The sequence below is a fragment of the Meles meles genome, chromosome X, assembly GCF_922984935.1.
Source record: "Meles meles chromosome X, mMelMel3.1 paternal haplotype, whole genome shotgun sequence".
In the NCBI taxonomy this organism is placed as follows: domain Eukaryota; kingdom Metazoa; phylum Chordata; class Mammalia; order Carnivora; family Mustelidae; genus Meles; species Meles meles.
Genome location: NC_060087.1, coordinates 88,318,722 through 88,337,207, shown reverse-complemented (window position 1 = coordinate 88,337,207; position 18,486 = coordinate 88,318,722). Strand labels below are relative to the sequence as shown.

At 34.8% G+C, this 18,486-nt stretch overlaps 1 protein-coding gene across 1 annotated transcript in view; it reads right to left on the bottom strand.

Moving 5' to 3' along the window:
- Positions 1–2,712: 2,712 nt before the first annotated feature.
- NRK (Nik related kinase) overlaps positions 2,713–18,486 on the bottom strand; it is a 155,549-nt gene continuing 139,775 nt past the window's right edge. Inside the window, exons 24-28 of the mRNA XM_045994442.1 lie at positions 16,914–17,014; positions 14,494–14,643; positions 10,614–10,773; positions 7,198–7,337; positions 2,713–5,816 (exon numbers count right to left, since the gene is read on the bottom strand). Coding sequence (XP_045850398.1) covers positions 5,721–5,816; positions 7,198–7,337; positions 10,614–10,773; positions 14,494–14,643; positions 16,914–17,014 — 647 coding nt within the window. The 3' untranslated portion in view covers positions 2,713–5,720. The remainder of the gene's footprint in view (positions 5,817–7,197; positions 7,338–10,613; positions 10,774–14,493; positions 14,644–16,913; positions 17,015–18,486) is intronic.

Sequence of the window (18,486 nt, the reverse complement as noted above, 5' to 3'; positions counted from 1 at the left end):
GAAGGTCCCATTTGTCATGCATTTTAATGGCTATCTGTCTACCTGCAAGTCAGATATACTCCATATGCTCAAAATGTACATTCAGGGAATGCCTGGGATTTGATATGTATCTTTGAGAACGTAACTTAAAATTTCGAGATCAAAAAGTATATTGACAAGTTTTGATGACCCTTAAATATGTCTTAAGGTGATATAACAGAGTCAATCTTATGAAGAATTACATTCAAAACAAATGTTTGTACAAAACATCCAGTCAAATGGCTTGTTTTTATGTTATTAAACAATCTTTGTAATTACTTATGACCTTTGGGTAATTATTAAAGAGGCATAGTGGCCTCTCATGTGTTGCTTTTAAAGGTAATGCTGAGGGTGGGTATGGGTGAAATAAAGGGCATTAAGAGTACACTTACTGTGATGAGTACTGACTAATGTACAGAATTGTGGAATCACTGAATTGTACACCTGAAACTAATACAACACTGTATCTGAATTATACTTTAATAAAAAACAAAATATAAAACTTCAAAAAATAAAGGTAAACAAAACTTGAGGAGACACTTTAAATTTAAATTTTATTTTTACTTATTCTTTGTTTCATTTCAGGTTTGAAGTGTAAAATCATTTGAAATTACCCAAAATAGGTCATTACTCTTTTGGTCCCCAGATACAGATGGCACTTTGATGAAACAAATGGATATGTGAATTTTACTTTAAAACTGTTATAGATAAAGTAGTAAAGGACAATCAAGGCAAAAAAAAAAGTCCCCTTTTCCTTTTCAACTCATGTTTTTTTGTCTTTGCTCTATGCTAAGCACCAAACAAGGCATTTTGACATATAGGGTGGCAAAGCTATTAGAAAAAGTTAATCCCCGACCTGATTTTGTATTCATCTACAAAGTAGGGTGTGTACTAGCTTCTAAAAATATAAATCTATATAGAATAAATTTTATTCCTTCAGGAACTACTTTTAATCAGTTGAAATGGTTATGAAAAACATAAAACATGACATAATGTTTTCTGAAACATGTTTGGCCTTTAAGTCATTAGCTACCTTCTACTCAATTTTTGGAATTAAAGAGTAGCTATACTCAATGGCTTTATTACCTTCAGGAGCCTGAGTATTCTTAAGTGATGGCCAAAGTCTTTATTACCTTCAGGAGCCTGAGTATTCTTAAGTGATGGCCAAAGTCTCTGTAAATAAAAAGGCTATTATAAGGGAACTCATAATGTTGGAAAGGTTCGGTTAATAGATTTGCCGTATTGGAGCTGTAAACCCACTGGTCCATTTGAGAATGATTAAGTTATTAATAGCAACTTCTACTCATGACCTACTCTGTCCCTATGCTTTGGTAAAGTGTTCCTATGATAATGCCCTCTTTCAGCCTGGGGTTATCCCCCTACCCATTCTAAATCCAATCTGTGATGATATTTTTATTCCCTGGCTCACTGCCCCTTAAGATTGTTGAAGACTGTGGGCACTATATATTTTTTATTTTTTCAGTGTTCCAAGATTTATTGTTTATGCACCACACCCAGTGCTGCATGCAATACGTGCCCTCCTTAATACCCACGACCTGGCTAACCCATCCCCCCACCTCTTCCCTTTCAAAACCCTTAGTTTGTTTCTCAGACTCCATAGTCTCTCATGCTTCATCTCCCTCTCCCTCTCCCAATTCACTTTTCCTTTCCTTCTCCTCCTCTATGTCCTCCATGTGGGCACTATATATTAAGCTGAATAGTCAGTTTGATCAAAGAAGCACTTTGAATTTAGACTCTGAAAGCCTGGATGAGCTTGTCATGTCCAGGTAACCCAACTCGTGGATGACTTGACACACTTGACAAATTAGCACCACACTCAGCTGGCCCTAATGGGAAAGCTTGATAAACTTTTCTCTGGAATGTTCCGAGACAATAAAATACTCATGAGACCATGCCTCTAATGCTTCTGTGATCTGCTGAAAGAAGTGTCATTCCTCTTATCTTTCCAATTGAAGGACTCAGCTTCCTTGACAACCTGCCATAATTATTCCATTTTCCATTTTCAAAAATCAGTCTGCACTAGACACTTTCTTGAATGCTAAGAAACTATAAATCTTTTTTAAAAAGATTTTATTTATTTATTTGACAGAGAGATCACAAGTAGGCAGAGAGGTGGGGGGGGGGGGCGGGGAACATGCTCCCTGCTGAGCAGAGAGCTCCATGCAGGGCTCGATCCCAGGTCCCTGAGACCATGACCTGAGCCAAAAGCAGAAGCTTAACCCACTGAGCCACCCAGGTGCCCCAAAACTATAAATCTTTTGCTTCTCTCTTTGTATAAATTTTATCCTCTTACTTCTCCACTGGACTTCAGGACACTGGAGTGGGATGGGAAGGGAGCCAGATTAAAATTTCCTTGGGTTTTGACTATGCTGTGTAATGCTATTTGTCTGTGTAAAGTCCCACACATTTTGAGGAAAATGAATTGGTTTCTCATTCCACCATTGTACCTAGAAAAATTTTAGTCATATCAATATAACCCTCCTTAGCCTGCACTCCTAACAGAACAAAAAGTAAAACCCCTAACACTCTCCAATCAGTGTCTTATTACATACTTTAAAGAAATATATATTCCCTGAACGAATCCTAATTCTGATGCATTGACAAACATATTTCAAATAATGATATCATTCAATAATTTTTAAAAAATGTTTATTTTTAGAGGTTGAACAACGGTTCATTGCAGACTTTCTAATGAAACAATTAACAATTTCAAAGATTATTTCAATAACTTTTAAAGTTAAAACACAGCTTGAATACAAATTGATTTAAATAAGTACATTTTTAAAAAAGAATTGAAGATATTTAAAAGATCCCATTGAATGCATGTGGCATTATTCCTAGTTTTATGAATACTGTTTCAATTAAATTAGTTCTCACAGAAAATACCTAGTGATTATTCTAGATACTGGTAGCACTGAAAATATTAAAAAATATGCATTCTAACACTTTGTGTGTATGAATGTATGTGTGCGTACATGTGTGTATGTGCCCATGTATAATTTCTGCTTTTCCTATTTTACTATCTAAATGATTATCCTTTCCTACTATTTCCTCTGGGGCTCTTAGCTTACTTCAACAGACCTAATCACTCAGAGCTTTTCTTGTCAACTCTTTTCATGTATCATTTTCTAGTTTTCAAATATTTGTAACAGTGCCTTTTATTCTGGATAAGGGCTTTAGTGTAAAAACTAAAGTACACTAAAATAAAACTGTATTCTGTCTCAATGCTACTCACAACCTGCTAGAACTTTCATGTTTCAATCACATGGCTGAGGGAATTGGTTGGTCAGGAGTCCCCCTTCATTGCTTCTGTAAAGAGCTGGGGCTTCCAGGTACTCATCTACAAAGTGAGGTATAGACATAATTTCTTCTATTATTGTGCACTGCCTATGAAATTTAATTGTCTCTTCACTTTCTTGTTTCAGCTGGCAAAGGATATAAAAAATCCAGATAGAGTAACAATTTTATATCTGGATATAAAAAATCCAGATAGAGTATTCATTACTCAGGAACCACTTTAAATTTTTCAATCCTTTCTATTGAGCTACTCCAGATTTCAATCTCCCTTCATAATATGTGCCCAGCTTCCTTTCTTCATTAACACCCTATCCTTTAAAGTTCAGTTACACATCTGCAATTTTTCTTGTTTGTTTACTTTGGGACATCTCTGTAGATTCACTTCACTATGGTCTCTGTTTACTAGAATAACAGCCACAAAGCACAATGGGAGTTGGCTTCCTAAAATAACTGCCTTAAAGACTTACTGCCTTAAAAATATGACTTTAAGATAAAACTTATCTTTTAATCTTAACTTTAAGTAAATATTATTAAGAAAAAATGTATTCTTAAAAAACTTGATTCTACACACTACTTAAATGAAAAAATTTTCTGAAATTCAAACATAGCAAGCTCCATTTGCTCAGCAATGAGGTACTTGCACAAAGTTCCCCATGGCTTATTGGTGTACAAATTTATAGTAATGAAGACTACTTCTAAGGAAATAATTTGACATAAATGTTTGTTTTCTCTTTAAACTACTGCATTTAAAAAATCATTCGAGTTGTAAACACTCAAGGATAAGCCAGTTTTAGGATCACATTATTGTGTCACAGTAACATAAATGTGAATCACATTTATTTCTTTATTTCATGGATTTAGGTTCTCCTAAATTCTCATTTTGAGAGACTACACTCTTGATATAAGTTGTTAGGAAAATCCAAATCGTCATTCTTGGCACCAAGGTGTCAAGAAATAATGTGCTATCATGAAATCACACACAGTCAGCTGCTTTTGTATTTTGGTTAACCAGGTAGTTTGAAAATTATTATCCCACTAGCACTGTCTTCATACTTATGAAGCAGAACTAGAGGAATTATACTGAGGTATACTTTGCGGTAGTTCTGTTGCTTCTCTATTGCCCCAGAACTAACCATGGAATTGAAGATGGATATTGCAGAAATTATGCTTTTCACCAGGTAGCAGTCACCACCTATTTATGGCGTCTATAACATATTGGGTGATGGATTAGCATGGTTTTCACTACTCTAAATTTGATGAAAGTTGTACTTTTTTTCAAAATCTTTCTTCTTTTTTTTCTTTTCTTTTCATTTCTTTTTTCTTTACCTAAACATTGTTTCAGTATGTAGACTTATCACTTTAGATTAATTTCTGATTTTACAGAAATAGAAATAGGAAAAAATAAGTATTAGGTTTTTGTGGTTATATTTTGTTCTTTTTGTTTACAACTGAGGGAAACTTTTATATGGTTTAATCTGGGATTGGGAAAATATTCTATATTGCCTGATGGTCCCACTGTTGGCCAGATAAAAATTTTGATAAATCAACCAATCTCTTTTTGGGAGTTAGAATTTGACGCCTACTTTAAAGCATTTTAAAAAACTCTTTGTACAGTACATGTGTATAGGAGTTCAGTCCTGTATTCAGGCTTGCAAGGGTATTATTCGGTGTTTTTTTTTTTTAACAGCTATTGCACATATTCAGGGCTTGTAAGGAAAATCAAGCATCTAAGACTTCCTCCTTATCAGGAGGAAACCAGCTTAACATGGTAATGAAAAGCACAACTGGTCATTGACTGGGAGTTTAACTGACAAAGAACAGTAAGAATGGGTGGTCTTTTCCCCTTTATCACTGCAATTTTCTCCAGGCATGCAGGTTGTTCAGCCTTAGTCTGGTTTATAGCACAGTCCTTATTATTTTCATTTAATAATCTAAACTTTGGTTCTTTATATGACTTTACAAATGTGCATATAGTTTGTTGTTATTTTTATTTTTTTCTGAAAAACCTCACTAAGGGCCAGTTATTTTGAAAGCTATTTGGAACCTAACTCATTACAAGTTTCTTTACTCCATGTAGTAAAATCTGAATGTAGATACTGTCCAAACTGTCCAAAGAGTAATATTTGAATTCACAGTAACAAAAGTTACGAAGTTTGTGCAAAAGATATCGTACACCATTGGAGTACATAGAGCTTGCTATAGTTAATTTTATATATAAAGATGCATTTCTCATTAGAACTATTTTGTGCTACATTAAAAGTAAAATATCTGATTTAATTTTTCCCTAACAAGAAAACTGAATGTTTATTTAATCTCGGAAATTTTACGATGTAAATTGTATATTTATGATGTTTGTAAATGTTGTAATAAATCATTGGAACCTTTTAAACACCATAATTGCTTTGGAGCTCTTCAAGTTTTCCAAGGGTCATGAAGTAAACCCGGCTGTGGCGATTACGCAGGGTAGAGGTAAAGAATAGCTTTAAAAAGAGAAAAAGAGACACCATCAGTAAATATTTAATATCTTGTAACCTGATACATGACAGATACAACTATAATTTCAATTATTCCATATTAACCAATTAAAATATTAAGCCATACTATTTACTGAACAGGATTTACTGAAAGAACAAGACTTTAAATTGGTATGAAATCTAAATTATATATTAAAAAACAATCATACCGTATTCTATATAATGGTACTTCATATGGTTTAAATAAAATTAAGTTTTGGTGTGGCATTCATCTATGGACATTCTTGATTAGTTTTGTTGTTTAAGGATCCCATTTGGTTTAAAAAAATCTACTTTTACTCAAGTTGGCTTTACTTTTTCTTTTAGTATAAGGAAATTATTAAATTATTTGATATTGTTTACCATTGTTGCTGGTGTTTAAGAGGCCACTGAAATTTTCTACTTGGTGAAGGATTTTCTATTTCAGTGAAATGGGCTGACATCAATAGAATGATATTATGAGTTAAACCAACCAGCTTAGAGAGGAACATGTCTTATGAATATGGTCTGTGCCTTAAAGAAAATTAAAACAGAGCATGAACATAAATAGCAAACAGAGGTCTCCTTGTTAGGAGTAAGGTTTTCCACATCCACAATGAATATACTTAGAAGGGTTTTGATACTGATGATGATAACACTAGCTACCCTTGACTTAACACATTTTATGTGCCAGGCAATCTGTGAGATGCTTACTATATATACATTATCATTAATTTTCAAAATTATTACCAGAAGAGTTATTAATATTTTCATTTTGGAGATGACGGAACTATGACTCAAGAAGATTAATCAAATTTCCAGGTTCTTATACCTCATTAGGTGACAGAGTCGGGACTGCATGCTAAGTCTATCTGACTTTGAACACTGGTTCTTCCCATTATATCCCTTCATACTGCAAACCAATACTTTTCTTCATGTACAATGCTTTACCCTGCATGTTTTGGTGTTAGTTTGAATTCTCTGCAATCATTTCAAAATGTGGATGTTTCCTAGTTTTATTAGGATTATTTTTTCATGCTATTATTTCTCATTGTATGTAGAGACTGTAATGATTTCATACAAAGCATATTTTCCATTGAAACTATCTGAATTGGTTGTTAAAACTGATCACATTACACAAATAATTGACAAATCTCAATTTATTTTTCTTTCCTGTAAAATGGAATATTACTACTACAAAATGAAAACTTGTTTTTATCAATAGTTTGCCAATTTGGGAATTATACCACAAATATATTTATGGCCAGAAGGAAAAGGATCTTCTCCCTTTTTTTTAGGAAAAGGATTTTCTTACTTAATTTTCATTGCCTGCTTTATTTTTGCTTTAACTAGGAGATATAAACAATACCTTGTCACCTCGGGTACACAGAAATCTCAGTTTCTTAATTGACCTGCGCTTCAGTTCACTTTCCAGAACTCTTGACTGCAAAGAGCGGACTTCAATGGCCCTCTGGCCCCATCCTGTGGTTCGCTGTGTACACTCAACAGCTACAGGAAAAATGTAAAAATCAGAAAAATACAATTTTTTCCATTAGTAATAGCAAATTATAACCACAGTCAACATTTGATTATTAAGATGCTCATTATTACAGTGCAGGTAAACACATTCTGATTTTCCTCCTTCTATAGTTAATCATTTGACCATTATGCTTCTTAGCAGTGGTATTCAAGCAAGCTATCCACTGTTACAATTGTGATCAACAGTGAATAACAAGATCTTAATTTGTTTTTATATTCCTATTCTCTTACACCACAGGAAAAGATAAACATGAATTTTACCCTGTTTGTAGAAAGTAAAATCCACCAACAGCCATTTATTTTCCAGTTTAGTTGAGGTACAACATTTCATAAGGGTTTGTATTTGTGCTCAAGTGATATACATAAAAACCCAATTAACTTCAAAATTAAAACTGTTAAAAATGACTTGTTCAGGGGCGCCTGGGTGGCTCAGTGGGTTAAAGCCTCTGCCTTCGGCTCAGGTCATGATCTCAGGGTCCTGAGATAGAGTCCCGCATTGGGCTCTTTGCTCAGTAGGGAGCCTGCTTCCTCCTCTCTCTCTGCCTGCCTCTCTGCCTAGTTGTGATTTCTCTCTGTCAAATAAATAAAATATAAAAAAAAAGACTTGTTCAGATAATGACTTTAGCAACTCTAATTCAAGTCAATGAATGACCACATTATAAGCAAAACTGAACCTGATTTGATACTGTTTAGGCTGAGTCTGACTCAGGAAATTTTATTAAGATTTTAACTTTTGGACCTTGTGTCACCTACGTGGTAACAATAAAAATTACGATAATTGGATGTTGACAGATTGTGACTATACTTATCATGGTGAGCATTGAATAGTGCATAGAATTATAAAATCACCACGTTGTGTATTTGAAACTAATATATCATTGTATGTCGACTACACTTCAATTTAAAAATATGACAATTGCCTTAAAACAGAAAACCTAATTATGTAAATAGCCACATACTCAGCTGATTCTGTGAGGTATTTTCTGACACAGGGAGCAGCATTATCAGTAAATGTTTAACTTTTAAGTTGATTTTTTTCCTGTACTTCATAGGAAAGTAAATTTCCATAAATAAATTCAATCCTGTATTTAAAATAATATCAGTTTTTTTATTGTGTTATGTTAGTCACCACACAGTACATCGTTTTTGATATAGAGTTATGTGGTTCCTTCTTTGCATATAACACCTAGTTCTTCCATGTAATCCATGCCCTCCTTAATACTCATCACCAGGCTCACCCATTCCCCCAAATTTTGCATCAACATGGATGGCTTGGAGGAGATTATGCTGAGTGAAGTAAGTCAAACAAAGAAAGTCAATTAACACATGGTTTCAATTATTTTTAATACCTATGTGGATACTTCATTAAAATTGGTATTTTGTCAACAACCACACAGAGCAAAAAATTCTAAATTTAATACTTGCTGAGTCCAAACACACTGATCATATGACATCACATAATTTCTACTTTAATTCTGAAAAACATTAATTTGCCATTTAACCTAGCAACTGAGTTAGCTTGCTTATGAAGTGGGATCCAATAATTTGGAATGAGAATGCTTAGTGATACCTGCTGTGATTGCTATGCTTCTATATATTTGTTTGAAAATACAAAGCAATGATCTTATTATTGAAAATATCTAGTATATCTCAAGAAATATAAATTTTAGGTGGGGAAATCTGGATCTAGGTTAGTTTTAAATAGCAAAGCAGTTGTTTTTAGACAGGAAGGGAAATTGATTTCCTTAATATAAATGTTATACTACAGTCCTTAGTATATTCTCAAAATATCCTTAATACACAAGCCAAAATATCACATTCTTATAGTGTTATAATTTATTTACATAGAGAGATATGTTTCAAATTCTTTCAACTTAAAATAGCTTTTTGTTTTAGGTCAGAAATTGTTCTGCCTAAGGACAAGAGCTTACCAGATGACATTTTAAGATCTCTTTGATTCCTGTGAATGTCTAGTGGCATAAACATAGAGGTTTGCTCAGTTTCCCATTTGAACTGAATTTCTTTATTTTAATTTCTGATTAACATATTGATCACAAAATACCACTGTAAAGGTTAGAACAAGATTTGTTATTTTCATTTTCTTTTTCTGTCAGTTATAAGCATTTACTCCTGCCCCTTATTTAAGCCCTTGGGAGTTCTTCCCTGTTTGAAGAAATTGGAAGAGGTTTTCAGGACAATTGTTAACACTATGAGTGCAAAAAGAAAGGATTCTGCAGATGCAATGCAAAGTGCCATCATCTCATAATGAAAAAAAATGTTCATTAAAAAGCATATCAAATTGGCCTTTAAAGCTGCATGAGGAACACATTTAGCTATTTCATAAAGATTTCAGAAGCTTTTGGGTCCTTAAGAGACAAACAGCCTTTCTCTCTATTTCTCCTTCCTTCCCTTTACTTCTCCTTCCCCTTTTTCCTTTTTTACTTCATTAATCCCCTCTTCTTTTCAGGAACATTTGTCCTCCATCAAATCATTCTACTCTCCCTAATAATTGTACTGTTCATATGCATTCTGCTCCTTGTCTAGAATCACCTTTATAGTCACCAAGCCTCAGAGACATACACAAGAGTCTCAAGTTATTCATCTTTTCCAGATCAGCAGTCCTGCATTCATTAAGAAGAAAAAAAATGTACTGGAATGATGAAGATGAAAGGCAGTTTTCTTTATTTCTTTTTGTTGCCATCTGGATAGTACCTAATAGGCATTCCAGACAGTCATATTTATCTCTTTTGTAAATGAAGAATGATGAAATCCTAGTGACAACCAAAATGTCACATACTTAGTTTGTATTTGATTCTTCACAGGATTATCACTCTCTAAATAAAACACTATTTACTATATGAAGTAGAAATATTCTGCTCTTTTATGATTATTTGGCAGTCTCCTAAGATAAAGGTAAACCCCAAAGATCAGGGTGAGGGAATGAGCATTTCCAACATCTGCATAAAATGTGTAAGCAAAGGGAGTTAAAATAAAATTACAAATTATTGTGGAAAGGAATTCCTTCCCTAGTTTAATTATATTATTATTTCACATGAACAACTAAGACAGTCAAAATTAATCTCTTCGTGGTAGCCTTGTGAGTTTATTAAACATATGGTGAACATACACCCCTTACTAAGGGAATAAGTATACAGTATCCTAAATTAACCTGATATGCCTTAAGAAAATATGATATTTCAGAACTTTCTCTGAGATCATATAAAAGAGAAAAACTTTTGTACGTACCTACTGAAGATGGTATGTCTTTCCACACTTCAAGGATCTTCTTGAAGAGTTGTTCATTTGCTTCCATAGAAAGGGCTTCAGCATTGAAAGTGAGCATCATGCCAATTCCCAAGGAATCAGGTAAAATGATGATATTCTGTGGTATAATGATTTCCAGGGGCTGGAATTATGTTTCATAAAGATTTATATGTCCAACATTTTATTACTACTACTTTAACTGAAGCAGATTGGCTGAGCAATAAAGACCAAAAAAGAGTTTGAAGTGCAGGGAGGAAGAGAAACTTCTATATTAATATTAAATAACATGCTATCCAACACTTGAAAAGAGCTTTTTCTAGGACATAAAGGCATTACTGATTAATAGTGTCCTTTATATTTAGGAGAAAACTTTGTTTGAATAAAACAGAGATACAGATCTCCCTGATATGAGGACATGGAGAAGCAACATGGGGGGTTAGGGGAATAGGAGAAGAATAAATGAAACAAGATGGGATTGGGAGGGAGACAAACCATAAATGACTCTTAATCTCACAAAACAAACTGGGGATTGCTGGGGGGAGGTGGGATTGGGAGAGGGGGAGGGGGCTATGGACATTGGGGAGGGTATGTGCTATGGTGAGTGCTGTGAAGTGTGTAAACCTGGCGATTCACAGACCTGTACCCTTGGGGATAAAAATACATTATATGTTTATTAAAAAAAAATTTGGAAGGGGAGGCGAACCATAAGAGACTATGGACTCTGAAAAACAACCTGAGGGTTTTGAAGGGTCAGGGGTGGGAGGTTGGGGGAACAGGTGGTGGGTAATAGGGAGGGCACGTATTGCATGGAGCACTGGGTGTTGTGCAAAAACAATGAATACTGTTACGGGGAAAAAATAAATAAAATGGAAAAAAGGGACGCCTGGGTGGCTCAGTTGGTTAAGCCGCTGCCTTCTGCTCGGGTCATGATCCCAGCATCCTGGGATCGAGTCCCACATCGGGCTCTCTGCTCGGCAGGGAGCCTGCTTCTCCCTCTGCCAGTGCTCGCTCGCTCTCTCTCTCTGACAAATAAATAAAATCTTAAAAAAAAAGAAAAAAAAAAAAACAGAGATACAGCTCCAATAGAGAAAAATTTGTTGAAATTTAACAAAATGTGTATAATGATAGAAGAAACATTACTTGTTACAGAGTGGGACTTCAGATTCATTTCAGCACATTAATGAATAATTCAGCGGTGAATATGCAAACCAACTAACAAATATACAAGCATTTGGTTACCCAATTCATTTAAATCAGAAATAGAAAATTAACTTAAAAATAGCTTGAGCTTGGGGGGCCTGGGTGGCTCAGTCTTTAAGCAGCCGCCTTCAGCTCAGGTCATGATCCGGGGATGCTGGGATCCAGTCCCACATCCAGCTCCCTGATAGGCAGGGAGCCTGCTTCTACCTCTCCCTCTGCCTGCCTCTCTGCCTACTTGTGCTCTCTATCTCTCTGTCAAATAAATAAATAAAATTTTTTAAAAAAATAGCTTGAGCTTAAAATGTTTACAAGGGGCAACTTTAAAATATTTATCACTACTTGAAATATAAGTCATTCTCCCTTTACAAAAAATGCAGGCTTTTTAATCTAATTTATAAATCACTAAATGTCTTCAATATATAAATACAGAGCTGTATTAGATGACATAATATCAAATACTAAGAAATATATAAAAATTTGTAAATTTTATGATGCATAAAACAATGTGACAAAATTTACTTAAGCTACAAAAATTGCCATATCAATAGTATTTCCCTGAGAAATTAACAATTACATTCCTTTATTTCTCTAAATTAGCAAGTTACGAGAAAAAAAGGTCAGAAACTATACTTGCCAAACCCAGCGTACTCAGGCCAAGTGCTTGAGGCCATGTCTCAGCAACAACAATCCTTAAAACTAAAATGGGGATCCAGAGGCAAAAAGCAATTTTAATACGTTCCCTGGGCACTTGCATGAGCAATTGAATCAGAAAAGAGACGAAGGAAGAGAGAAAAAGAAATTCCAAGAAAAAGATTGCCTCAAAAAGAATCTGTTTAGAATAAAGCTGGACTGCTGCAAATCCAGAAGGCCCCAGAGGTAATTCCTTGTTTCTCAGATAATTCCAGCAGTAACCAGATATTCTTTAGCACACATGGCTCCCTTGTAGCATTACAGGTTTTGTAATCTGGCACTCTCGGAAAAATATCATTTTTAGTACATTCTGTTTCAGAAGACACTTCCCTCCCTTTTATTAGAGTTCTTTCTCTTTTAATGGGTCAGGACACTAGGGCATTTAGCTAAAAATATTATTTTTGAATATACTTAAGTTATCCTAATTAGGTCAGAAAATATATTTCTTTAAAAAACCGATCTCTCATTCTTGCTTCTGTGATAATGAACTGATTACTTCAAAATGAAATACTTATCCTTGCTTGGTAATCAAGTGGAACACAGAGTGTAATCTTCTTGAGTGATGTTTCAAATAAGTATTAACTTGGACTAATATTGCAATGTTTAATATGGAACTAGCTTCAAAATAAAAGTTATCTGCCATTACATAAAAAAATAAGATGCAGGAAGCTATGGAACACTCCAACTGAAAAGTACTATAATATTTATATTAATATTAATCTGAACTCATATCTAAGTGGTTTGGCTGGGCTCAGTTAAACATTTTCTACATTATAAACAGGGTGATTTCTATATGCTCATAGATGACAACTGAATTATGAGTTAATTGTATTGTTAATATGACCAAAATATTTTTAATGTTTCCACTGATTGTTTGACAATTGCTCTATGTAATTTGTCAGAGATTTATGAGACAATCTGAAAGCTATGCAAAATATCACATTACCACAGCGATTTAAAGTACTTAAAAGTTTTCTTCTTTATAGAATGCTAAACTCCTGAAATTTTAGTTGTCAACACACTGGGGAATTAAAAAAGGGTGAAGAGGGGTTTGTTGGTTCAGCCCTTTCTTTTAAACATCATTTTCCAAAAAACAAACATCATTGCTACCATCAAATCTGAGACACAGTAGAATTATATTTTGTATGGTGAATGTGTATATGGGGTATTATGTTTGAACCCTATATAAATGATATATATGCTATTTTTATAATTATCCATATTTTAGATATTGTGCCATAGAATTATTATTTATAATCATTTAAGAGTTAAGAGCTGAAGTGCATTAGCTTTTAAAATGCTGAATCCTTTGATCAGAAAGTCTAACCATAATTGATACTATAAGAGAACACTTTATGATAACTTGCTACATATCATGGTTAAAGTTCTACAATTTGGATAAAGAAGGAGGATGATAATGCTGCAATACTGGTGCAATTTTTAAAGAGTCTGTTTATGTATTATAGGGTGCAGAAAAACTGAAAGGAAAGATTGCAAACTCATTCATCTATTAAGACTGGTTATTATAAATATATAAAAGTGAATGGATACACAATGTGTAGTATATAGTCCATCCAAAAGAGGGCAGGCATAAAAAAATTTAAATAAAAGGGGGCAGGCATGAATCATTTCCAGTTGATAATGGCCAGATAGTAATAACTGCCAGATGTTATCAGCTCTTTTGTTTCATCAACAGAAGTCCAGATTTTTAGGTGTACACTCAATTCATTTAAAAACAAACAAAAAAACTGTGCCAGACAAACAAACTCTAGCTGAAGAATAGACTCAGCTGTCTGGACTAAGAAACCATCAGTCATTTCTGCTTATCCCTTACTACTTTCTGACACTCTATACTTACCTTTTAGGTTTCAGTTCCAGTACAGATATTAATAATCATATTTTTAAACCTTTAAGAGTTTTGACAATAGGAAAAACTAAAATCATGGTGTACAATAATTTCTAGGGATCTTACGTTATTTGGCAGAGTCACATCAGACATAACCTCAGATTCTGCATCAATGATGTGATATCCATCTGCTGAGCTGAAGAAAATCTTTAGTCTTTTTTCAGTAGCAATAGCCAGGTCAACTGTCACTGGCTTATGACCAGCTGTTGGAAACACCTGTAGATATAAAACCAAATATGGCCAAAAGGCCAAAAATGACACTCTGACTAAGGCAAAACTTCCCCCTGCTCTTTTGTTTAACAGGTTTATAAAATCCTGGTTGATTCTTTAAATTACACAATATAGACTCTGTATTATAACTTTTTCTTAGGTCTGTTACTACCACAAGAACATAATTATATTCAGGTTCTATAGGGTGCTTGAGTGGCTCAGTCATTAAGCATCTGCTTTCATCTCAGGTCATGATCCCAGGATCCTGGGATTGAGGCCCACATCAGGCTCCTTGCTCAGTGGTGAGCCTACTTCTCCCTCACCCACTCCCCCTGCTTGTGTTCCCTCTCTTGCTGTGTCTCTCTCTATCAAATAAATAAATACAGTCTTTAAAAAAAGAACAACATAATTATATTCAGGTTCTAAATTTTGAGTTTCCCTTCAGAGGCTGGATCTCCAATGATCGTAAGAAACTTGTATGGCTCATCACTCTGTTTGTTGTCTTTAAATTCCTTGCCTTGAGCTTCAGCAAATGAAGGAGCTCATCTGGTCTCTTAAACCGGTTCGCTGGATCAGCTGCCTGTATTTTTGCCAGTATTCGTATATAGGCTTCATAGGACATGTAGTCTCCTTCGGAGTCTGCTGATTGATCAATGCATACTTGGTAGGGAACGAAAAAGGCCAGACATGTTAACCTACCATAGACTGGATGTACTCTAGGCTCCTATGGTTCCTAGTCCAAGGAAACAAAAAGCCAAACAGGATTCATTGCCAAGTTCAGGTCACAGTAGAGGACTGGACATCACAGGATTCACCATATTGTAGTCATGAGGTGAGATTCAAGAACTGGAGGGAGGACTTAGACCAGAAACTGTATATCAATCTAGACAGACTGTTGGTACTTATCTTCTTTATTTTCCAGCTCCATATCAGGCAGCTCTGACCAATCAGCAGACAGCCAAGAACAAACCCATATCCAAATACGGAGAGCTGACCCAAGGCCCAATTTAGGGAGATCAGATCAGAGATATAATTTGTGTCAGACACAGACTGTCTATATTGTAGTCTGTGCTATTTACAAAAGAACATATTTATTGTACAAATAGACATAGAGAGGTAGTCATAAAAATTAGTCCATCTTTATCGCATACATGTGATGTTTTGGCTGCAAAATATACCATGTAAGCAGACCTTGACCTAAGATACAAAAATACATCATAAATACCTTGCTGGAGTCTATCGTGATGTATCCTTAATCAGTGCTTTGTAAAAATTGTCCATGGACCAACTAGTTCAAAGCCAACTGGAACATTTGCTAAAAATATAGATTCCCAGGCCACACTCCAGACCTACTAATTCAGCCTGAGGTTGGGTCTGACATCCAAATTTTTAACAAATGCTCCAGATGATTCTGATGTACACTCCAGATTAGGAGTTACTTGACTCTATATAATGCTCCCAGTTCATTAATCAGTCCTCACTGCTATGGAATAAACACAAAATAATCCTATTGACATAGAATTCTGGAGTATTATTAAAAATAATAAAGATAAAAAGAATCCCCAGTTTATGAGATGAGATTAAAAAGTCATTAGCAACTTAACTGTTTGGGACACCAACTGGTTACCTTAAGAGGCTGATCCATAGAAGTTCAGTTAAACCATAATAAAGGTGGAAATATTACTGGTAATCCAAATAAGCCTAACCACCATTCCTTGTAATAGTTCTGGAGAGAAATGTGTTGAGAGTTCCAGCTTGGAAGAAATATAGACCCGCCCTTCCCTTTCCTCCCCACCCCCATCTATTGTAGCCCTGGTAATTAGAGCAAAGGCTTTCTCTTCCCTCATTCCTCTTCCAATGGGGCTCCCCCTTCTACCATTGCCACACCTTTCCTTATCTTCCCTCTGCTCTCCATCCCCCACTAAGAGAGAACAGGGACTTTCTTAGCTTCAAGTCATTGGGGTGGCACCGAAAGGCTGTGTTTGGGGCTCTAGAAGAGAAGGTCTTCATGTTGACTACAGTAATTGGGAGTTCGGAGCTGGTAGGGAAGTCCTTTAAGGGGATGGATCAGGGATTTCCCTCACATTCTCCCTTGCTGTGGTGCCTGTGAATTATCTAATAAAGGGTTAAATGATAATTATTGACATGGTATAGTCACATTACATTAACTGTAGAAGAATGGTATACATTTTTGCTACTATATTTCAAAATATTGCTCTGTTTACAATTTCTCAAAAGAAAAACCATATGATCCAAAGAAGAAGGAGACCACTTACTTTAATAGCAGTGCTTTCATCGAAGGACTTTGGTGCCCAAGCATAAAGGTGAATTGATGATTTCAAAGCAATTGCAATATATGTAGTTTCTTCATGCTGAACTACAATGATAAAATACAAAGAAGTAACAATGCCACAGAGTTAATAAGAACACTGTAGTATTTGTGTTAGTCATGAAAACTATAACTACAACATAAAAGTGCAGATCATGTATTTTTAGAAAAGCTATTTACTTACAATTTGATGCCCCCCAAAAGGTGACAAAACTATCTAGTCTTATGAAGTGTATGTATTAGCCTTCAAGAGCACTTTATACACTGAAAACTACAGAACGTTGTTGAAGGGCATTAAAGAAGACTTAAATTATTGGAAAGATTTCCTCTGTTAATGGATGGGTAGACTTAACATTGTTAAGAGGCCAATACATGGATGAACCTAGAGAGTATTCTTTTTTTTAAGATTTTATTTATTTATTTGACAGACAGAGATCACAAGTAGACAGAGAGGCAGCAGAGAGAGAGAGGAGGAAGCAGGCTTCCTGCTAAGCAGAGATCCCAATGTGGGGCTCGATCCCAAGATCCTGGGATCATGACCTGAGCTGAAGGCAAAGGCTTTAACCAACTGAGCCACCCAGCCACCCCACTGAGAGGATATTCTGCTAAGTGAAATAAGTCATATTGAGAAAGACAAATACTTATGACTTCATGTGTAATCTAAAAAGCAAAATGAATAAACAAACAAAAAGAATCAGACCTATAAATACAGAGATCAAACTGATAGTTTCCAGAAGGAAAGCATGTGGAGGATGAGCAAAATGGGTGAAGGGGAGTGGGAGGTATAAGTCTCCAGTTAGGGAATGAATAAATCATGGAAATAAAAGGTACAACATAGGGAATACGATAAATGATATTATAATAACGTTGTATAGTGACAGATGTTAACTACACTTGTGATGAACACAGCATAACACACAGAATTTGAAGCACTGTTTTACACCTGAAACTAACGTAACATTAGGTATCAACTATATTAAAAAAAATCAGCTGATCCTGGTCAGCTCAAAGACTTATGAGAAAAAAAAATAAATCGCTGTTGTTTTAAGTAACTAAATAAATAAAATAATAAAAATGTCAGTATTTCAAAAACAGGAGAGTATTATCCAAAATGATTTATGGATTCAAAGCAATTGCTATTAAAATCCTCTTATGCAGTAAAGGAAATGTTGATCCTAAAATTCACATGGAATTGGAAGAGGCCCCAAATAGTCAAAATAATTGTGAAAAAAGAAAAACAAAGTTGGATGACTCATACTTCCCAAATTCAAAACTTACTACAAGATACAGCAATCAAAAGAGTGTCATCCTGAGATAAGGATAAACACATAGATCAACAGACTAGAACTGGGAGTCTGCAAATAAACCCATACATTTATGGCCAAGGGGTATCCTGACCATTCAGTTGGGAAAGAATACTCTTTTCAACAAATGGCACTGGTACAACTGAATATCCACATACAAAAGAGTAAGTTGAACCTCTTTTTTTTTTTTTTTTTTTTTTTCTTTTTTTTTTTTTT